This window comes from Xenopus laevis, chromosome 8S (genome assembly GCF_017654675.1).
Source record: "Xenopus laevis strain J_2021 chromosome 8S, Xenopus_laevis_v10.1, whole genome shotgun sequence".
Classification (NCBI taxonomy): domain Eukaryota; kingdom Metazoa; phylum Chordata; class Amphibia; order Anura; family Pipidae; genus Xenopus; species Xenopus laevis.
The window spans coordinates 30,643,618-30,667,477 of record NC_054386.1 but is presented as its reverse complement, the minus strand read 5'-3'; the positions used below and the strand labels follow the sequence as shown (position 1 = coordinate 30,667,477).

The 23,860-nt window shown below is 41.8% G+C and overlaps 1 protein-coding gene across 7 annotated transcripts in view; it reads left to right on the top strand.

The window, feature by feature from the left end:
• Positions 1 to 23,860, top strand: part of garnl3.S (GTPase activating Rap/RanGAP domain-like 3 S homeolog) — a 107,136-nt gene that overhangs the window by 76,096 nt on the left and 7,180 nt on the right. For all 7 annotated transcript variants that reach the window (XM_018232598.2, XM_018232597.2, XM_041575356.1 and 4 more), the window contains 18 exons: positions 2,477 to 2,576; positions 3,787 to 3,905; positions 4,116 to 4,180; positions 5,191 to 5,254; positions 7,361 to 7,387; positions 8,025 to 8,100; positions 9,713 to 9,811; positions 10,111 to 10,214; positions 13,683 to 13,791; positions 14,189 to 14,234; positions 14,539 to 14,645; positions 14,798 to 14,913; positions 18,623 to 18,727; positions 19,106 to 19,180; positions 19,411 to 19,522; positions 20,630 to 20,728; positions 22,573 to 22,689; positions 22,854 to 23,029. In XM_018232598.2, coding sequence (XP_018088087.1) covers positions 2,477 to 2,576; positions 3,787 to 3,905; positions 4,116 to 4,180; positions 5,191 to 5,254; positions 7,361 to 7,387; positions 8,025 to 8,100; positions 9,713 to 9,811; positions 10,111 to 10,214; positions 13,683 to 13,791; positions 14,189 to 14,234; positions 14,539 to 14,645; positions 14,798 to 14,913; positions 18,623 to 18,727; positions 19,106 to 19,180; positions 19,411 to 19,522; positions 20,630 to 20,728; positions 22,573 to 22,689; positions 22,854 to 23,029 — 1,716 coding nt within the window. The remainder of the gene's footprint in view (positions 1 to 2,476; positions 2,577 to 3,786; positions 3,906 to 4,115; positions 4,181 to 5,190; positions 5,255 to 7,360; positions 7,388 to 8,024; positions 8,101 to 9,712; positions 9,812 to 10,110; positions 10,215 to 13,682; positions 13,792 to 14,188; positions 14,235 to 14,538; positions 14,646 to 14,797; positions 14,914 to 18,622; positions 18,728 to 19,105; positions 19,181 to 19,410; positions 19,523 to 20,629; positions 20,729 to 22,572; positions 22,690 to 22,853; positions 23,030 to 23,860) is intronic.

Below are 23,860 nucleotides of genomic sequence, written 5' to 3'. Positions count from 1 at the left end.
TCGGCTTAAGCTGTCTGTAGGGTTTTAAGGAGCCGTTCCCTGTCGATGCTGAAAGATTGTGAGGATTCTGCTGATTACTGGTACTGCCCAGGGCACTCCTGAACTAGAACAGGATTTAACCCAGTGACTCAGGTTTGCTAAGTCTCACCATCAAGCAGAAAAAAAGGGTTTATATGTTATATATGATTGGTGTTACTGGTCCTTTAAAGGAACCTGTCCTACATCACTTACCAGGCAATCTCTTAAGAGCTCCCTGGCTTCCTCCAAGCTCTCAGGATACCAGCATTGAGCAGAGGATCCGGCAGCATTACACCCCCTGAATGGCTGATGACTGTCTTAATGCAGCAATAGAAGAGCCAGACTGCTGCTATGAATATGAAACAAGCATTACTTTACAGCCAGGGAGAAGGTCATGTGTGTCAGGCAGATAAATCACTTTTACATCAGCATCCTCCATGCATCACAGAATGGATGTTTCACCAGCTGATTTTCTCTCTCTTTTTTTTGCATTTTAGACATGACAGTGACTGCAGCAGCGTGTGGTTGGTCACTCAGTCTTTGTAAGGGGGACACACTGCACGCCCCACAAATACCTTCTGCATTCTAATTTTTTTGTCATTGTTATAATCAGATTAGAGGTACATGCCTTTAAGGCATAGATAGTGGGGTGCATATACTGGCACCATGTGGAACTGCAATGGCAGGTAAGGGTAAGGTCATACTGAGTGTTTCAGGGAGATTTAGTTGCCTTGCGACTAATCGCCTCGTCTTTGCAGCGACCAATCTCCCCGAACGCCTTCCCTCACTTTTGCACTGGCTAAAATGAAAAATCGCCGCGCTAAGCACACCCAGCGATTCGTTTTCCGAAGTCGCCTGAAGTTTCCTCGCTAGGCGATTAAATCTGCCCGAAACACTCAGTGTGACCTTAGCCTAAGACGTACAGGAGATTATAAGGAAAGATAGTGTGAGGTAAATGAATGGCAGTTAGTATGTACAAACGATAACAAGGAAATATGGTGACAGAAGGATGGATAGTAGGAAGGAGATATGGGAGATAGCAAGGGAAGATGGTGAGAGAAGGACAAGTGGAAGGCAGGAAGTATAAGAGATAGCAATGGAAGATGGTGACAGAAGGATGAATAGCAGATAGAAAGTAAGGGAGATACAGTAGCAAGTAAAGATGGTGAGAGAAGGATGAATGGTTGGTAGGAGGTACTGATGATAAAAAGGAAAGATGGCAACAGAAGGACAGATAGCAGGTAGGAAATATGGGAGATAGCAAGGGAAGATGTGACAGAAGAACGAGTGGAAGTAGGAGGTATGGGAGATAGCAAGAGGAGATGGTGACAGAAGGACAAGGGTAAGGTAGGAAGTGTGGGAGATAGTACGGGAAGATGGTGACAGAAGAACGAGTGGAAGGTAGGAAGTATGAGAGATAGCAATGGAAGATGGTGACAGAAGGACGAATAGCATATAGAAAGTAAGGGAATTACAGTAGCAAGGAAAGATGGTGAAGGATGAGAAGAATGAATCACAGTTAGGAAGAATAGGTGATAGCAAGGAAAAATGGCAACAGAAGAACAGATAGCAGGTAGGAAGTATGGGAGATAGCAAAGACATATGGTGACAGAAGGACAAGTGGAAGTAGGAAGTATTTGAAATAGCAAGGAAAGATGGTGACAGAAAAATGAATGGCAGGTAGGAAATATGGGAAATAGCAAGGGAAGATGGTGACAGAAGAACGAATGGAAGTAGTAAGTATGGGAGATAGCAAGGAAAGATGGTGACAAAAGGACAAGTGGAAGTAGGAAGTATTGGAGATGGCAAGGAAAGATGGTGAAAGAAGGACGAATGGCTGGTAGGAGGTACTGGGGATAACAAGGGAATGTGGTGACAGAAGAACGAGTGGAAGTAGGAAATGTGGGAGATAGCAAGGAAAGATGGTGACAGAAAGACGATTGGAAGGTAGGAAGTGTGGGACAGAAGCACCATTTTTTTCCTTGACATCTCGCTGATTGTGAGACAGTGGAAGGGGAAGCCAATTCCATTGTTGTTGTAGTCTACCTGTGATGCCCTTAATACTCCAAAGGATATACATAATTATATTGAGCTTTCAGCACAAATGGAACTTAAATTGCTCTGTAGAGCGAACAGGTTCTTCCTTTCAAGAATCTTGTTTCATCTTCCCCCTTTGATGTTGAAAAAAAGGTTTGGGCTCCTTCACCACATCTGTATCTGAGATTAGTCCCGATTAAAGAGTAGATATACTCGGTAGGCATGGCATGGTGTTCTGCCGAGACATGGCATTATTTTGTGTGGCTGTGCTGTTGCTCTGCAGTGCTGCTGTTGCTAGGCAGTATGTGGTAATGCTGTTAGGGATGGTGCTGTTGCTAGGTGATTGTGCTGTCAGTTTGCATAGATAAAGTTGCTACATGGGACTCTTGACAATAACCCCGCTGTTTGTCCTTTTTTTCAGAGTACAGACTATACGCCAGGTACTTGGAGAAGAACAGATGTTCATTTGGAAAACCCAGAGTATCACACCAGATGGTACTTCAAATATTTTCTAGGAAAAGGTGATTATACGTTCATACAGACCCCAAACACACAACAACATCCAGCAGGAAATTTCACTATTCCTTATTAAACCCAACGCACGCACAGACTCTTCCTCTTCATTTCATCCTGCTACTCAAATGCTCTTTTTCAGTTCCTCTTAAGGAGGCAGTTATTCTACATCCAGGAGCAAACACATCCTACAGCCTGCCTGTAAATATACCCATTTGCTAATGCTACTTTATATACCACTAGCCATGTGTTCTAACCACCCAAAATAATTCTGTGCCATCTTAACTGAACTTTATTGGGCTAAGGCACTATATTTAGAGTTGGTCCCTGTTGCTACTATAAGCACCAACTCTCCATACTATACCTGCTATCCCACAGTCACAGTCCCTTTCCAGAGACTAATATCCCACTGTTACTATAGGCACCATTTCTCCCTACTATACCTGCTATCCCACAGTCACACTCCCTTCCCAGAGACTATTATCCCACTGTTACTATAGGCACCATCTCTCCCTACTATACCTGCTGTCCTACAGCTACACTCCCTTCCCAGAGACTATTATCCCACTGTTACTATAGGCACCATCTCTCCCTACTATACCTGCTATAATACAGCTACACTCCCTTCCCAGAGACTATTATCCCACTGTTACTATAGGCACCATCTCTCCCTACTATACCTGCTATACCACAGTCACGCTCCCTTCCCAGAGACTATTATCCCACTGCTACTATAGGCACCATCTCTCCCTACTATACCTGCTATCACACAGTCAAACTCCCTTCCCAGAGACTATTATCCCACTGTTACTATAGGCACCATCTCTCCCTACTATACCTGCTATCCCACAGTCACACTCCCTTCCTAGAGACTATTATCCCACTGTTACTACAGGCACCATCTCTCCCTACTATACCTGCTATCCCACAGTCACACTCAATTCCCAGAGACTGTTATCCCACTGTTACTATTGGCACCATCTCTCCCTACTATACCTGCTATCCCACAGTCATACTCCCTTCCCAGAGACTATTATCCCACTGTTACTATAGACACCATCTCTCCCTACTATACCTGCTATCCCACAGTCACACTCCCTTCCCAGAGACTATTATCCCACCTTTACTATAGGCACCACCTCTCCCTACTATAATATTGTCTCACAGAACAGTCTGTTGCTGATATATGAACTGAGATCTATGTGTTCTTTTTTGCAGTACATCAGAACTATGTTGGAACAGATGCAGAAAAGAACCCATTTTTTCTTTCCGTGGTACTTTCTGACCAAAACAATCAGCGGGTTCCACAATACAGAGCAATTTTATGGAGGAAAACTGTAAGTAAACAATTTAATGCTGCAACATTGAGTAATGGTTTGCCTAGAGTAATCCCTCAATTATTTTGTTTAGAAGGGTTGCACATTAAATGTAGAGAACATTGCTCGGCATTTTGCATAGGAGTAAAAGGGTAACAAATGCAATTCCAGGTAGTGTCTTAATATATTAAGATAAAATGGAATGATTTTTTTGATTTGTGTGTCTTCCAGGGTACACAGAAAATATGCCTTCCATACTGCCCCACAAAAACCTTATCAGTGAAATCTATTTTAAGGCAAGTGCGTTGTTGTTATTATTAAAATCGCAACTGTATTTAGAGTGACCCAGGCCCCACAGATATTGGTCACTGCAGAGCCAGTTGTAGGAAATAAGAGCAGGGGACAATGGAGAAGAAGCCTATAGAAGACAATAGAGCAATATGGACAGAGTGGAACAAGATTGTGATAGTGTGGAAAGATGAAGAAGTAGGTCTTGAAGGGGACAGAAGGACAGATAGCGACAATATTAAGATGAAGACGATAAGGCAAGATCTTGATCGAAAGGAAAGTTGAAGTAGGGGAAGTTGAAGACAGAGACAGTAGGTCATGGAGGTAGCAGGACCATATGGCAACATTATTGCAAAATGGAGACCATAGAATACGATCTTGATCATAGGACTGGCAACAGTTGGAAAAGATGGAGATGGTAAGACAATATCTTGATAGTAGGGCAATACAGACTCAGGAGGACAACATCTTCATAGTAGGGAAAGTGGGGGAAGTTGAAGACAGAATAACAGAACAAGACAGACATAGTAGGACATAATGGAGGCAGCAGGACTAGATGGCCAACATTATTGTAAGATAGAGACAGTAGAATATGATCTTGATCATAAGACAGGCAACAGTTGGAGAAGATGGAGACAGCAGGACAAGATCTTGATAGTAGGGGGATACAAACATGGGAGGACAAGATGGTGACAGTAGGGGAACATAATCATAGTAGACAAATGTGACAGTAAGGGCCAAGCCAAAACAGTAGTCAGAGGTAGCAACATTAGGGCAAGGCTTATACAGTAAAACAAAATGTTCATAGTAAGGCACTATGGAAACAGTAGAGCAAGCTAGTGACAGTAGAAGATGAAAAAGGCAATTGGCAAGATATAGCAACAACAAGGCAAGATGGCAGCAGACCCCATCCACCCACATTTCAGCCACATTACCCACAGAAAATCTAAGCCATATGATAAAGCAACACGTTTGTTTTGCCTTAGAAACCCACTTAATATCCCCTGTTTCATTTCAGTGCCATGAATCTTGACAGATTTGAAAAAAGCCCCAGGGAAATTCTCAATCCAGAGATCCAAAAGGTAAGACATTGATTCACTCACAGATTATCACAGGAGAAGTAAAGCCACACTGTAAGAGTAGGATCCTTGAACATTTCCACCTCCCCAGGTTGCAAGGTACATGACCATGCAAATACGATACCTATCTTCCCAGCCTCTCCAAGTGTCCTGCCTGGTGTTCGGCACCTCTCCGATAATACATTATAAGAAGAATTGGCAAACACTCGAAGGCATGTGAAGCGGGGCGAACCCCTGCATGTTTATTCACGTCAGTGATATAACGTTTCGGGGGCGGACCCCTTTGTCAGACATACAGATTAGCGTGCTCCCACAAATCCTTATACTGTCATTAATTAGCCAATTAGTGACAATCAATGTGCAAAATTAAAAACATTTAAATCGTATATTTCTCATTTTTTCTATTATTCTTGTATGAGTCTCTTTCTTTGTATAGTCCATATGGAAAAATCAATTAGAAAAAAGAGTGAAAAGGGCATAAAAAATTCACATGAATTCCATACTCGTACATAAAATATAATATAAAGTATAGCAATGTCCAATCACGTTGTGGAGGCCATCCAGATAATGTTCAAAAATGAACAAAACCAAATGGCTTTACCGAACACTTTAAATAGTTAAAATCTACAGATTATGGTAACTGGGTTAAATATAGGAAATTCTACCTTACCCTGGTTCAAAGCTTTCCTTGGGTAGCTGCTCATTCATTGAAAGAATCTATAGGAAAAGAATATGATACATTTAGATGGCCAAGAGAGAAACAATATTGTTACAATTGTCAGTTTATAGATAACAGTTTATATTAAACTCTTCGTTTAACCCTCAAGGCTGTTTTGTTTGTAGTAGCCATATCCAGAACATTCCCTTTGCAACAGTTTCCTTTTCACTACTCCCACGTACTTTCTCTAGTATTTGCCACCTTAGTTGGCTAATTCTATGTCTCTGTTCGTAGAAATGCCGTGCCAGGGTCGTTTCTTTCTTTTTCCTTTCTGTGCCTGATTTCTCTTCCTCCTTTGTGGGTGCATAGTTACGGATTACTGATTTGTGCTCATTTAATCTTCTTTTTAGACTTGTACTTGTCTGGCCTATATAGGCTAGTCCACAAGGACACTTAATGCAATATATTATATTGGTACTGTCGCATGTAAAGAAGTCTTTTACCGCGTGTTTCGTTCCTTTAAGGGGATGTTGAACATACTCCCCTTGAATAATACCATTACAGTGTCCGTAGTTTCTGCATGGAAATGTGCCTTTTAGTTTTAGGGCTACCTTATGTTTTTCCTTATGTCCCTGTCGTTTACATTTTAAATAATCCGCTACACTTTTCCCTCTCCTATATAAGAACAATGGCAATTGGCTGTATAACTTACCGTATTTTGGGTCAGACTTTAAAATTCCCCAGTATTTGGATATTGTTTTCCGAATTGCTTTTGTATGTGTATCGTATGTTGTAATAAAGGGAATCCTACCCTGCATTGTAGTTCTTTTCTTAATTCTTTGTAATGTGACCTGTCTAGGTATAACTTGTACTTCCTTTTTTAACAGTGTTACATTTTCCTCATTATACCCTCTCTCTACGAATTTGTTAACCATATCAGTTGACTCTTTTTCATATAGGGTATCTGAAGAGGTGATTCTACGGACTTAAATTGGCTTCATGGCAAGCTTTTAATGAGGGCCGGTGGATTGATTTTGCACATTGATTGTCACTAATTGGCTAATTAAGGATATGTGGGAGCACGCTAATCTGTATGTCTGACGAAGGGGTCCGCCCCCGAAAAAAACATTACATCACTGAAGTGAATAAACACGCAGGTGTTCGACCTGCTTTACATGCCTTTGACTCTTTGGTAATTCTTCTTATAAGGTACATGACCAGACATGAAGGCCTTCAACCCCACTAAACAGTGGGGCCAAGTACGGTAGAACAGAAGAGTTTTGGGGAGTCTGGTTGGTAAATTTGTGGAGGCAGCCCATTCAGAGAGACCTATACTTACAATACGGCTTTACTTGTCCACTATTCTGTGCATCTGAAAGTAAAGAAATTGATACGTTCTGTATTTTTTTTCCTGCCTCCCTAATGCTTGTGTTTTTGTGTCCTCATCGTAGGACCTGCTGGTTCTTGAAGAACAAGAAGTAAGTCAAACTGTTAATTTTCCACTCACAGATCCATTAAGCAAATTCCAGGTTTAGCTCGACGTTGAAAGTCATACAATGCTTACAAACCTACATGCCACGCTGCAATTAGGGGATTTTCTTAAGTTTAACCAATTATGTGCAATTTACAGTCCTTTATTTATATATTTTTAAATAATTCTCTGCGATTGCTTCAACATCTGCTTCAGAGCGTAGGAGGCAAATTGCAAAACTGGCAATAGCATATCCCTGGGATACGTAAATAAGTAGTAATTGCCCTTTTTCTGCCAAATTTTAGTTTGAGTATTTCTCCATGGACAAGAGAAAGGTTTGCAAGACTCACTTTAGGTTAGGGTGGCAGCCATTCCATATGTTTTTGATGTGGCCAAATACAAAAGTATCCAGAAAACATCTAGTTACAATTCCATTACAAGGGGGGGTGTCTTACAGATACAGGGGTGTGGTTTAACATCATTAGAGGCATGGCAAGTAAAACATGGAAACCCTGCAAGAAGCACACTGCTATTGGAAAACCCTAAAGGTTATAGTGACTCTTTAACATGCACTTTATTTTGATTCTTTGGCACCAAATATCCTGTTTGAAATGATAATGGAGTTGCTCTTTGTGTATTTCTAGGGTTCAGTGAATTTTAAGTTTGGAGTTCTCTTTGCCAAAGATGGTCAGCTTACAGACGATGAGATGTTCAGCAATGGTGAGGTTTGGCACTGACATATTCATGTATATGATACATCTCTTCATTTCCACTTGCAATGCCCAGTTCAGGATACTCTCATTTAAAGGAGAAGGAAAGCTACGGAGGCATTTTATTGCCAATATATTAGCTGCAATAGTGCAAGCTAGAATGCTATATTTATTCTGTAGAATGTTTTACCATACCTGAGTAAAAAGCTCTAGAAACTCTCTGTTTGTTTAGAATAGGAGCTGCAGTATTAATGTGGTGTGACATCACTTCCTGCCTGAGTCTCTCCCTGCTCTGGGCTCAGATTACAGTAGAGAAGGGGGGGGAAGAGGAGCAAACTGAGCATGCTCTTGCCCAGGGCAATGAGGTTTAAACTGAAGGCAGGAAGTCTGATACAGAAGCCCATGAGTACACAATAGAAGGAAAGAAATGCAATGTTTCTTTTGACAGGGGACTCAGAGCAGTACTACTTTGGGGGTTTACTGGTATATTTAGATGGACCTCTCTGATAAGGCTTACTTAGTTTTAACCTTTCCTTCTCCTTTAAGTGAGAACAATGAGTAAGTGCTGAGATTCCTTAAGTAGTCCCTCCCTTGTTATGAGCTAAGGGGGCCCAGCCTAAAGGCCAGTTAGGGGGGGAGATTTGGGGTGAGTACTTATTTGTTCCCTGGGTACCCCTGGAACTAAAGCAGGGTGACTATTACCCAAATGTTTCTATATATCTGTAACCTTGTTATGAGCTAAGGGGGCCAAGCCTGAAGGCCAGTTAAGGGGAGATTTGGGGTGAGTGCTTATTTGTGCCCTGGGTACCCCTGCAACTATAGCAGGGTGATTGTTACCCCAATGTTTCTATATATCTGTAACCTTGTTATGAGCTAAGGGGGCCCAGCCTGAAGGCCAGTTAGGAGGAGATTTGGGGTGAGTGCTTATTTGTGCCCTGGGTATACCTGGGACTATAGCAGGATACCCCAATGTTTCTATATATCTGTAACCTTGTATAAACTAAAACAAGCAAAACACCAAATTCTGATTGTGGAAACCAATCATAACAATGTATCTCATTTACATCTCAAAGTAAAAACACTCAGACAACACTCCTGACAGTGTTCCTAAAGGTATTACATTATATAAACACCTTAGGTCTTAATGGGAAAGACTAACATAGGGAGGTGTAAGATTCTCATTAACACCCGTGGTGTTGCTAGAAATTTGTTAATAAAATATGACAAAGAAAAGGCTGTTTAATAAATGAGACATAGTTGCATGTAAAAGGAAGCAGAGTTCAGTATTAATGGGATATATTTGTCTTCTAATATCCTTATTATTTACAGTAGGGGATAAATTATCCCTTATAATACATGAGTTCCTGTATAACTCAGCCTTGTGCCTTTATATGGTCACAGAACCCCTCAGTGACTTCTACTATCCTTATAATTTACAGTAGGGGGCACATGATCCACTTGGATCCCCAACATCCAAGGGGTTGGTGAGCAACATGTTGCTCGCAAGCTCCTGTTTGGGGAACACTGCAAAAATAATTTGGGACATCATGTTATTCTTTTCGCTTATACCTCTCTTATACCTCTTATACCTCTCTCTGTCTCTTTTTTTTTCTTTTGTTTAGAGGCTGGAAGTGAAAGTTTCCAAAAATTGCTAAACCTATTTGGTGACACCATCACGTTGAAGAGTTGGGTTGGCTACAGGGGAGGTCTAGACACCAAAAGTAAGGAAATCAGGATTGATTGCGGGCACGACTGGGTGCTCTAGTATGTGTAACAATATATCCCTATATTCCATGAACATGTAAAGGCATGCTTCTATATGAGCACAAGTAAGAAAATCCCACAGTCATTACAATTGCCATCTTGGTAGTGGCCATGTAAGAGAGAAAACCGTGAGAGCCAAGTTAGGTGCTCCGATGTATTACTGAAATGTCAACATGGGTGTTTGACCTGTGTTTAATAATAAGTGAGCTGTGCTGACCTTCTTTTACTACCCCGTGGATTATAATTTCCTTGGCAGATGACACAACAGGAATACATTCCATCTACACTGTTTACCAAGGGCACGAAATCATGTTCCACGTCTCCACCATGCTGCCCTACTCTAGAGAAAACAAGCAGCAGGTAAGTTCATGGGATATGATCAGCCCAATAACATCTCTGTTTCATATGGTGTTTCATCATTCACATCGTTGGACATATGACCTATCTGGGAGGTTTACAGAGATAATCATAATCATGCACCCCCTATTGTCCAAGCCACTGGGAGCCCATATAGAGACATGGCATACCAGCCACCTGTCTTTTTTTCTAGGTATTTCCACTGCAAAAAGGTTGTTGGGTCAGGTTATAGACAGACTGAGGTCTGAGATCTTTATGTGGAAGGGCAGTCAAGGTGCATCCTATCTAGAATTTTTGTATTCTACCAACTCAAACATCTTTTCAACCCAGGGCCGGGCCAAGGTATTTTGGCACCCTAGGCAAAGGCCTTCAATCAGTGCCCCACCTGGTTCTGCATTACCATTTATGACCATACCATTCATATTGCCCCATGTACCTGTGCCAGCAGCCATTGTGCTGCCCCATGTACCTGTGCCAATGGCAGTCAATCCATCAGATTGCTCCCAAGCGCCCAGTCTGTACCTGTGCCAACATAAGCCTAACATCCATTATATTCTTACCACCAATCTGTATCTGTGCCAGCGACAGCGAAAAAAATCCATCATATAACCCCTAAATTGTACCTGTGCCAGCAGGAGCCAAAAATCCATCATATTGCCCCAAATATCTGTGTATCTGTGCCAACAGCCACCAAATTGCCCCATGTACCTGAGCCAGCAGCCAATCACTCATATTGTCCCCAATCTGTACCTCTGCCAGCAGCAGCCAAAAAAGCGACAATGTTGCCCCCAAATATGCACTAGTCCCAGCAGTAGCCAAAAATCTATCATATTGCCCCCAAATATGTATCTGTGCCAGCAGCAGCCACGAGGGAGGTGGGCAGGGTCGGACTGGCCTGCCAAGGCACCGGGTAAAAATAAAAGTTTAAAAAAATCTGTTTCAATGTCCCTTGAGTGTTACTGTTAGTAGGGTGCGGATAAGTGGACAAAATGTTATTACAGCAGGCTTGCCCAACATATAGCTTAATTTTATTTAAAGTTTTTTTTCCCTTTTAAAGTAAGTTTCACTGGTGCTTTAACCTGGTAACATCAATGGAACAGTTAGGCCATGGGCACACGGAGCGTTTCCTCTGCTCCTCCTAGCCAGCATTTTTGCAGGCAGAGAGAAGTAGACCCGCTACCTTATGCTCCTCATTAAAATTGCACTGAGAAGTACAGCTTCCACTCACTTGACGTGCAGGCCCACGGAGTACAACGAAGGTTGGGCAAAAACACAACCTCCCCTGTGCATGCCTGCAAAAAATAATGTTTGCTAAGAGGAGCAGAGGAAACGCTCCATGTGCCCATGGCCTAAATTTATGGGGAGAGATGATCAAAACTGGGCATGTTTTCTTTAGAGAGGTGGAGCATAGTAGGGACATGATTGCTCTTTGCAGATACATTAGAGGACATTATAAACTGATACAGATTTTTCACATAGAAGATACCAAAATAAAAGAGGGCAGTGAATATAGGGGGGGATATGTGGGCCCTTGACATTCACTTTCCTGGTGGGCCCCAGGCTTCCCAGTACGACATTGGAGGTGGGGATTGCTTCTGCCTACAGTACAAATCACAGGCAAGAGGGGGTTGGAACAGGCAGTTTATAAAATGAAAAACTATTAAAGGCCAAGGTTTAAAAAAAGAAAAAAAAATTCCCTTAAAAGTGCGCCCCCAATAATTGCACCCTAGACGGGCTCCTACTCTGCCTACCCCTAGTTTCAGCCCTATTTCAACCAAATACCTAATTTGTATATTCCACTTATGAGTAAAATCATATCATCCTTTAGATGTGCACTGCTTTACCTGACACTTGGGGTCTGACCAAATCCAAATCCTGCAAGTAGTGGGATTTTACCAGATCCCAAACCCAATCCTGCATGTGGTGTATCCCTGATCTAAGGCCCAGAATCTTTAGGAGCATGAGAATGGGGAGCAGCAAGGGTTATGAAGGCAAGGGAATGCAAAATATAGTGTTGCATTAACGTTCTACAATAATGGTGACCATATGATGATGATGCTCTACGCAGTGGGGTCCTCAACCTTTTTTACTCATGAGCAAAATTAAGATGTAAAAAGAGTTGAAGAGCAGGATGATCAGTCAAAACCCCACCCTAGCCTAGGGCAAAGGTCCTGTACACCCAGGATTAGAGGACTAACCATGACAAGTCCAGGACAATGTGACTGTTTCCTGTGTTGTGCACATGAGAAAATACTGATCACATATAACAGATCTTATCAATATTCTACACATGGCTGTTTCATAACGTTGCACCAGCATCAACAAAGAAAATCACAAGACAAGCGGTGAAAGTGGTGGGGGGGAGATAAAGTTTGGTAACCCAAAGCACGGTTGATCAAAGCCTACATGTCAAGCATTAAAAGAGCTGCCGCCTGGTGGGATGACTGAAATCCAATTCACGCATTTACTGAAGCAGGTTAAACATGTGCCGGGATGATAGGAACATTTAGCAGTGGGCTCGGCGGAAGTAAGACAAGGACTGTATATATTATTTGTGGATAGGGTGAAAGGTTACCAGGAGGCCCTTCCCAAGAGCAGCTATGCTGATAATGAAAGGATTTTCCCTTTAAGGGTACTTGAACTGCTGTTGAAGGTCAGTTCCGAGAATCCTCTGAAAGCCATGTAGGACTTTAATCCAATGCTGATATCAGCCTCACTTTTGTAACCACCCTCTAAGATTTTGCTTGGGAAGATATCTGAAATAAAGGTTGATCCGGCTGGGCTCCAGCGAAAAAACTAAACCATATTATTGGAGACACTCATTTTTCTTCCTGGATTAAGAGGACATTAGCCTTCTAAATAAAATTATATTTTCATCTGGCCTGCTCCCTTCAATGCTTTTTTCCTTCGCAACGGGCTGGACTTTAGTCTGGTTTAATACCCTGATGAGCTTGTAATGACCAATGAGATTCATCTGAATAGGACGCGATGAGCTGGATCCAGACTGATTCGAGCTGATACTTGTGTCTAGCTGCCACCCTTCATAAAATATAATAATGTCATACACTGAGTGCTGCTATCAGGCTACTTGCTCTGCTTTGTGTCTCCGTCGGCAGCCTGAAGACTTAATAAGCATTATTTTTCCCATTGACTACAGGCCATCATTAGCCTAATACATATGTGTTCTGCCAAATGCTTCTCCATATGTTCTCATAAAACTTGGTTCCTCTAAGACTCCTTGGGATATATTTATGGTTATTATATACGGGTCTACAGGAACTACAGGTCCTTAATCATTCCACCAGTTGTCCACAGTTACAACTACCTATTTAGTACTCCTGTATAGGTGGCTTTTAGATCACGAAGATCAGAAATTTACCCCATTGGTTTAAAAAAGGGTGATGACTTGGGTGACCACCTGGCAATGTCAATGGTTAGTGCAACCAATGAAGTATCTTGTGTTTTCTTCAGGTAGAAAGAAAACGTCACATAGGGAATGACATTGTGACCATAGTGTTCCAGGAGGGGGACGAAGCCTCATCAGCCTTCAAACCTTCCATGATCCGATCCCACTTCACTCGTATCCTTTTCAACCAGAAATACCTGGCAGACCTAAAACATTGGCGATCTATCTATCTCTATCTGCATTGGCAGATATGCAAGATAAGGAAGCCTCAACTCTTCTCCACTTCCTGCAGTTCCAATTGCTTGGGGGTAAATGGGTCAACAAAAGTTGGTCATACCATATACAGTATCCATCAGCCCACAGCATGATCGATTGGACACCAGAATCAGCCAGTGAATGTCCACCTCAACCCCCAGAAGAAACAATTTATGGATGCCACTTGTCTATCCCTTGAGATGGAAGTTCTGGCTGATGCACTTCTAAACTGTTTCATATATATGTATGTGTAAACCAGTTACTGTCATTAGTCCAAACACCATAACCAGATGGATTTCCTTAATGCCAACTGAAGATATTTTTGCCTTAGTCAGATATAATAAGCAAAATGACAGCTACAGGTAAGTGCCCACCTATGTGTTCTTTTGCCATTTATCTGGTTCAGATGGACCAAAGACCTATCAGGCAGATCATCAAGTGGGTGGCACCTTTATAGTGAATGGAAATAGCACTCCCCACCCCAAAATCTCTAGCATTGTATGGATGGTCTGATGCCACCAACAGGTACTCCTAGGTACTACAGCCTGGCCATGCAGATTTAATTTTGAATTCTTATCTCTGGCTGGCATTAACAATGGATGTTGGGTGGGAGAAACTAGGAGGGGAGTCACATACAACATAGCATTGTGTGTTTTTGCCGACTAGGCTAAAAATATTTTCAGAAGAAAGCGTTCCGCTGTTCGGACCTCCGCTCCCATCACCGCCCGTCTTTACTGACCACCAGGAATTCAGGGATTTTCTGCTAGTAAAATGTAAGTTTGTTTTATTCATTTAAAAAAAAGATATATTTTCCTGGATTTGTTGTGGTTGTGTCTACTGCTCATTTTAAACATGGAGAACATGGCAGTGGATGGGATATGATGCCGTAAGAATCATTTTATATTCCACTTCCTTCCTTTCTCAGTAATTAATGGTGAGAAAGCGACTCTGGAAACGCCAACGTTCGCCCAGAAAAGGCAGCGCACTTTGGATATGTTGATACGATCTCTCTACCAGGACCTCATGCCAGATTTACATAAGGTAATCCTGATTTATTGTGTTTTGCCTTTAGCTGTTTGCAAAATATTTTGCCTCTGTGTAGCCAACGCTGAAATCTGTCAGATCGCCTCCTTACATAGAACATCTGCTGGGGGACTGTTACACTGCCAACGCTCACATTCCAGGCAAACTCATCCTTATGCTGACACTGTACTGAGACGTTATCATGGAGCAGGTGGTGAGACAATAGCTTGGATTCCATAGACAGACGTGGTTATCTTGGCAACGGATTCCTGTCATGTCTAGGGGAACTTTAATAGGCACAAGAAAGCACCTGTTATAAGTGCAGGACTCTGTACTGTTTAAGGGAATCAATATGGCACCTCCCTCCTCCCATATGTATAAATACAAATACACAGAGAAGGAATGTTCTGGGCACACAATAAGCTATACCATCATACTGTACTGTCTAAGGGAATCAATCTGGTACATCCTACCCATATATATAAATACAAATATACAGAGAAGGAATGTTCTGGGCACACAGTAAGCTATACCCTCATACTGTACTGTCTAAGGGAATCAATATGGCACCTCCTCCCATATGTATAAATACAAATATACAGAGAAGGAATGTTCTGGGCACACAATAAGCCATACCCTCATACTGTACTGTCTAAGGGAATCAATATGACACCTCCTCCCATTTGTATAAATACAAATATACAGAGAAGGAATGTTCTGGGCACACAATAAGCAATACCCTCATACTGTACTGTCTAATGGAATCAATATGGCACCTTCCTCCTTCCATATGTATAAATACAAATATACAGAGAAGGAATGTTCTGGGCACACAGTAAGCTATACCCTCATACTGTACTGTCTAAGGGAATCAATAAGGCACCTCCCACCTATATGTATAAATACAAATACATACCTCCCAACTGTCCCATTTTTAGAGGGACAGTACCTCTTTTGACAGCTCAACCGGCAGTCCCTCGTTTATACTGGAAAGTCCAGTTTTTCTCTGCACTGAACAGCCAGAAAAAGAAACAAAGTTTCTAACTTAACTGGCTTTTGGCAGGGAGCCCAGAACAGCCAGAGCAGCAGATAAGATACTTTTGTAACAATTTTGAGATAGCAAATAAGTAATTGTAACAATATAAGATAACAGTTCTCTTGGCAAAAGTTACAGATTAAAGGGCAATTCACCTTCATTAGCAAAACTTTAATAACTGAAAAAAAACACAGAAATATTTTAAACATTCAAAACCTCCCAAATTTTGTAAAATGAACATGGTAATTGGGGGGTGCGCCAACAAAAATGGGCGTGGTCAAAAAACACTTTTTTTATTTCCAAAATGTTGGGAGGTCTGCAAATATACAGAGAAGGAATGTTCTGGGCACACAATAAGGTATACCCTCATACTGTACTGTGTAAGGGAATCAATATGGCACCTCCATCCTCCCATATGTATAAATACAAATATACAGAGAAGGAATGTTCTGGGCACACAATAAGCTATACCCTCATACTGTACTGTCTAAGGGAATCAATATGGCACCTCCCTCCTCCCATATGTATAAATACAAATATACAGAGAAGGAATGTTTTGGGCACACAATAAGCTATACCGTCATACTGTACTGTCTAAAGGAATCAATATGGCAGCTCCCTTCTCCCATATGTATAAATACAAATATACAGAGAAGGAATGTTCTGGGCACACAATAAGCTATACCCTCATACTGTACTGTCTAAGGGAATCAATATGGCACCTCCCTTCTCCCATATGTATAAATACAAATATACAGAGAATGAATGTTCTTAAAAATACAGCTTCTGCAGTAGTTAAGCACCTAGAAATCTGGCCATAAATCCATAAAATTCTTCTTTCTATCTCCCCCAGCCACATTTCTATGTACACTTGGCAACAGGACCCTCTGGTTTTCCGTGATGAGAGCAGGCGAGCGACTCTTTACATGTTAACAAAAGGTCTCCACTGGTCTCATCTATCAAGCCGAGAGGCTGACATTAATAAGCGCTCCCTGATGAAACACTTGTGTCATCCCTGGGCCCAAGTGCTCGCTGCTGTTTCAATGATTATTTTCCAGAAATAGAAATAATTCATTTTGTCTGATGGAGCTGCATTCTCAGTAGAGAAACTCACTTTAATTACCGACCCCCCCCCCCCACCACCACCACCGCACTCTTTTCCTAGAATTAGATCAATCGGCAGATAAAATACTGATCCAATGAAAAAAAAAAATAGGAGGAACACTTTTTTTTATTCCGTTTCTTTCCAGACATTAAATCACAATTACTCATGAGACAGACTGTTCTAGAATATTGCAGAATTTCACATAAAAAGTGAAACTTGCTTAATAAGATTTATATTTTAAAGAGCATTATAGCATATATTTATAAGGGACCCCCAGCCACAAACAAATTATTGCATAATAAACAACAAATCTAATTCAGCAGGAACAGCCCTCTATGTTTGCTCATAGCCTGTACAGCGAGATCCTATAAAATTATGGCAACAAAGATATTCCCTTGTACTAAGCACAATTCAGCAGGAACAACCCCTTAAGTTTGCTCATAGTCTGTACTGAGAAATCCCATAAAACTATGGCAGCATAGGTATTCCCCTGTACTGAGCACAATTCAGCAGGAACAGTCCCTTAAATTTGCTCATAGCCTGTACAGAGAGATACAGAAACTGAACTAGAGGGGGGCGGGCCCTGGCGCAGGACGCACAGCCGGGCCCCCCGCCCCCCTCCGTAAACCCGGAATTGGCCGGGATATGCGCGGCGCACGGACTGCCGGGGGGCCCTGAGGAGGTGCGGGCCCTGGCCCGCTCGCACCCCCTGCTCCCCCGGTAGTTCCGCCCCTGGAGAGATATTATAAAACTATGGCAGCATAGGTATTCCCCTGTACTAAGCTCAATTCAGCAGAGACAGCTCCCTAAATCTGCTCATAGTCTGTACAGAGAGATAACATACAACAATGGCAGCATAGGTATTCCCCTGTACTAAGCACAATTCAGCATGAACAGTCCCCTAAGTTTGCTCATAGCCTGAACAGAGAGATCCCATAAAACTATGGCAGCATAGGTATTCCCCTGTACTAAGCACAATTCAGCAGGAACAGTCCCTAAGTTTACTCATAGCATGTACAGAGAGATAAAGGATTACATTTGCACACCCTGCCTGTCCGATCAATGCGAATTGCCGCACCGGTGAGAGAGGAATCGGCAACCCCGTAATCAGTATAGAGGAAAAGTAGTTCACCTGCACAATTTGTGTAATGCTGGCAGGGAAAACCTTTGCTAGTTTATTGCGGAATGCAACGTTTCGGGCGGAACCCCCACAATAAACTAGCAAGGGTTTTCCCTGCCATTATTACCCAAGTTGTGCCGGTGAATTACTTTTCCTCTATATTGTACAGAGATCCCATAAAACTATGACTGCATAGGTATTCCCCTGTACTAAGCACAATTCAGCAGGAACAGCCTCTAAGTTTGCTCATAGCCTGTACAGAGAGAGATACCATAAAACTCTGTCAGCCTAGGTATTGCTCTTTCTCCAGTTCTCCAGGAACATGCTTATAATTTTTTTATTTATTATTCAAAACCCAGGAATAATTGTATGTGCCAATAGGCTACAAGTGTTTGTGCATTTAATATTAGCACTGTGGGTTCTCTATGCTGGATTCTCATCAAGATATTTATTCTGGGGGGTTTAGAACATGCTAAACAGAAGGTCATTCAGCGATGTGCTTCCAGAATCACCCAAATCAGCCCGGAAGAAAGAAGAGGCCCGGCAGGCGGAGTTTGCCAGGATTGGGCAGGTGAGTCTATGGTTATGGCGACAATGGTAAATTGGGTTGCTGGGGGTCTCATTGACGGATACCTTGGCTTGTTTAGCATCTGTGGACTTGGATACCTCATTACTGCTGGCCACACACCTACCAATAAAATTGTCTGAGATTTTCTGAGCATGTATATTGAATAAATGATCTTGCTTAGCTTAGTTGGGATCAAGTACAAGCTACTGTTTTATTATTACAGGCAAAAGGGAAATCAGTTTTAAAAAAATTTCTGTTATTGGATTATAATGGAGTCTATGGAAGACAACCTTCCTGTAATTCGGAGCTATCTGGATATTGAGTTTCCAGATACCAGATCTCATACCTTGTGCTAACAAATCCCTTTCTCTTTCCCACCAGGCACTCAAACTGAAAACCATTGTCCGAGGGGACGCCCCCACGAGTCTGGCGACTACAGGCCTGTGCCGGAAAGAGGTACGGTTTTCTGTCCGACGGAAGAGACGAGAAAGGATGCAAATGTATTTTAAAGAGATACGATAACTCTATACCCTGGGGCGGTCTAGTAACCTATAGCAACAGCTGATAGCATTCACAGGTCCACTGTTAATAAAGCAAAATTCTGATTATAACTACTATGCACCACTTTCTATTGCTCGCTTGTATGTGGGTGTAGTTTGGGCTTATGAACCCCTTTTTCCTTCCAGCCGTGGGAATCCCAGTGTTTCTGCAACAGCTTCACTCATGAGGCGCTTGGGGGTGACTCCTGGGGGCAGTCTCTTCTAGTTTCCACAGATGCCGGGGTGTTGTTAATAGATGGTGAGTCCAGTTCAATGTCTCTACGAAAGAGAAAGATCAAAGAGGACGTATCATTATCGTAATTTCTAAAGGAATGCATTTTATTTCATTTATCTGCATTTAAACCTATAGGTGGGAGCTGCCATATTGCCATAAAACCTTCCCATACACCCATTATGATCATTGACTCCCATTCTCCTCCGCAACAGAAGCAAGCCACGGCCTTTTGTGACATGTGGGTTATAAATTGTCTAAAAAAGCACTAAATCCATATATTTCTGCATTCCTGCATCAAACCAAACGGATCCCTCTCCTGGGAGCGATTGAAGTGGTTACATTAAGCCGGAGAGATGTAAGAGTGGCTAAGCAATACCAGCCTCCGTCTCATTAAAATCCCCTCCGATTCTTTGGGGCTTTCTTATTGATTCATTTATTTCCCTTGTTTTATTAATGTCACGGGTGCAGGAGCAATTAGAAGCTATTTTTAGCTGCTGCCGAGGAAGGATACGTATAAGAAATCCTGTAGCCCTCAAGAATTCAGAAGAGACTCGCTGTGAATGGAGGCTAAAGAGGATTAATACTCCCATGTTGCTTTTCTGCTTTCTGGGTATAGAATAATAAGCTATAACCTCATAATGTACTGTCTAAGGGAATACATATTGCACCTCCCTCCTCAACTATGTATTAATTCAAATATACAGAGAAGGAATGTTCTGGATACCCAATAAGCTATTCCCTCATACTGTACTGTCTAAGGGAATCAATATGGCACTTCCCTCCCATATGTATAAATACAAATATATAGAGAAGGATTGTTCTGGGCACACAATAAGCTATTCCCTCATACTGTACTGTCTAAAGGAATCAATATGGAACTTCCCTCCCATATGTATAAATACAAATATATAGAGAAGGAATGTTCTGGGCACACAATAAGCTATACCCTCATACTGTACTGTCTAAGAGAAACAATATGGCACCTCCTGCAGTATCTATAAATACAAATATACAGAGAAAGAATGTTCTGGTCATGCAGAATCCTTTACAATTTTTAGAATGATTATGAACATATAGCGTATATTCATCGACCAAAACACCATGCCCGACTCCCTTTTTTTCTCTCCCTAGATGGACAGCCATCGGTAACTGTATTTGACAAAACCTTTCAGATCAAACAAATGCACGTGTTAGAGAATTTGGACCTCTTAATTACAAGAGTAGACAAAGGTAAGAATGAATTGCCAAATTATGTGTGTAGATACAGTATGTTTGAGACCCCCACACTGATGTGGTCTCTTCTTGATGGCCCTTGTTTTGATCTGACTGTTGGATCATGGCACATTTGTGACCAAATCAGTTAAAGATCTTTACCTTATATGGCCACCAACAGGCTGGGCCAAATCAAAATGATCAGATATTATAACATCTTGTCTCCTTTACTTGGCCCTTCTCTATTTTATTATTATTATTTACATGTTTTTATATAGCGCCAACATATTGCGTAGCACTGTAAAGTAAATGTGATTATAAAACGAAATCACATGAATTATATACATAGAACATATGGAGTTACATACATCACAATCAATACAGGTACAAAAAGGTGAGGAAGGCCCTATGCATAGGCATACACTCTAAAGGGAAGGGAGTAATACACAAGGTGTGGTAGTGGGCAAGATCGAATTAAGTGGGTGAGAAATGTGGTATTGTATGTGGTGTTGCGTGTTGCAGAGTGAGGGTAGGCTTCTCGAAAGAAGTGATTTCTTGAAAGCAGAAAGGTTGGGAGAAAACCGGACAGACCGTGGGAGAGAGTTCCAGAGGAGGGGTGCAGCCCTTGCAAAGTCTTGAATGTGAGCATGTGAGGAGGTAATGAGAGAAGAGTTGAGAAGCAGGTCAGTAGAGGAGCGTAGTAAGCGGTTGGGTGAGTATATAGAGATGAGTTCAGAGATGTAGGGTGGGACAGAGTTATGAAGTGCTTTGAAAGTCAGTGTCATTAATTTAAATTTGATTCTGAAAGGTAACGGAAGCCAGTGCAGGGATTGACAGAATGGCGAGGCAGAGGAGGAGCGGTTGCTGAGGTATATGAGCCTCACAGCAGTGTTCATTATGGACTGGAGAGGTGACAGTCTCTGGAGGGGAAGGCCAATTAAAAGAGAGTTACAGCAGTCTAGACGCGATATGATGAGAGAGTGAATATGAATTTTGGCAGCATTTTGGGTGATAAATGATCGTATTTTATATATGTTCCTTAGGTGGAAGTGACATGATTTAATAAGTGACTGGATATGAGGAGTGAATGACAGGGCAGAATCTAGGATAACCCCAAGGCACCGGGCCTGGGGAGAGGGGGTGATAGTGGAATTGTTAACTATGATGGATACTTCCGGGATGTTACTGGTGTTAGCTGGAGGAAAGAGAACCATTTCAGTTTTAGAGAGGTTATTTAAGGTAGCGTTGTGACATCCAGGTAGAGATAGCGGATAGGCAGGAAGTGACGCGAGTTAGGAGTTCTGGGTTGAGATCAGGAGATGAGAGATAGATCTGAGTATCGTCAGCATAGAGGTGGTAGTGGAAACCATACGAGTTGATTAATTTGCCGAGGGAGGAAGTATAGAGGGAGAATAGTAATGGTCCCAGACATATTACTGTACCTGTTGGTGTAGCAGTGAAGTCAAGTGATGCTGGTGGGGGGGCACAATACTTCCAGGATACCTCCTGTGCTTAATTTGGGAGGTACTGGTACCATGTTTCTAAAAGTTGCCTCCTACTTCCTTTATCTGGACCTATTTGGAGGACCTATTCCTGGTATATATTTATATCCACTCGTTGCTATGGTGTCAGTACAAGAAGCATCCTCAGAAACACTATTCACTGTTTGTATCTTCCGTAGAGGAACTGGAGCATGGGACCTATGTGTTGTAGCACCACAGCAGGTGCCCATTAAAATGTATCTACTGGCACAGCATGCATAAGAAGTGCAACAGGCCTGTATTTTCTTTAGAATAGGTCTATGCCATGTCTCAATTTCTGCTGATATCTACCAACATCAAAACACTGCTCTGTATCCCCAGGGAAAGAAGCTCGCCTCTACGTCTTCAGACTCAGTTCCATCAAAAAGGGCTTGGAAGACAAGCAGGTTATGAAGAGTAAATATGAATGCAGGGAAAACAAACTTGAAAAAACAAAAGGTAGGTATTTTTTCAAGGAATCAAAGGAACTGAAACCAAGGCCAAGGCATGTCTTCAGAGCTAGGATTCTAAATACACAGTCAGGATCAGCAGGGCTGTAGGACCCAAAGTTGTATATCAGATAACTTTCTACTTGTCAAATATCTGTTTTACTCTCCACGCAGGGTGCCATTTGTACGCTATAAACACCCACCACAGTAATGAGCTGAGAATAGTAGCGGCCATTAGGAACAAGTTACTGCTCATCACCAGGAAAAACAAGCAGATCAACAGTTTCACGGGGTTCACAGTGATGTCCCCTTCTACAGAATCACCTGTGGAAGAATTCCAGTACATAAGGGTAAGGATCTAACCCTTGGATCTGAAAGGTGGTAGTAGCTCCAAGGTTTCCACAGTGGCATGTGTCAATGGACACAGCCACTGCATCTAATCAACATCAGTTGGGTGTGATATTTTTGTACAGCTGCTCTTGCTGACTACATTGCCCCATCTAATGTTCTAAAGTGATGGAAATTGGTTATTTTGGTTTATTTAATTGCTACCAAATGATCCAGAAGTACATGGCGTACTAGCAGCAGGTTCCTGCTAAAAAGTGACCAAGTCCATAATTACACTTTCCTCCAATTTATCTCATCTCCTTGTTGCTTTCAGAATATTTGATTGGAACACTCCATTTATAGAACAATTCTAAAGAGTTGTCAAAAATTCCAGCTTATTGCACTTTAACACTGAAGAAAATTAATGTGACAAATAATAAATTCCCCTAGGACAAAAAAAGTCCATAGATTTTCCATGACATTTCTCATGGTAATAAAGTCTACTCGTCTAGTCTTTTCTTTTTGCATGTGCACCTTGTCTGATTTGACCGGCCTTTGGCAATTAAGTCTGTAGAAAGATCTACCAGTAAATGTCTTCAGGTTCCTTCAAGAAATGACTTAATAGAAGACACTGTTTTACTTACTAGAGAAAATGACAGTAGACCCAATGTTTTTGTAAAGTTCTTGTAATTTGTGGTGAGTTGTTTGATTAGGATTTTCCTCAAGGTTTCTTTAGATGACCAACCATTTTTATCTTGACAAGATTCTGTAAGTGATTTTTGAAGGAGATATGTTAAAAACAAGTATGGTTTAAATATTTCTTAAGATCACTTCAGAGGGCAACCAATTTCTGG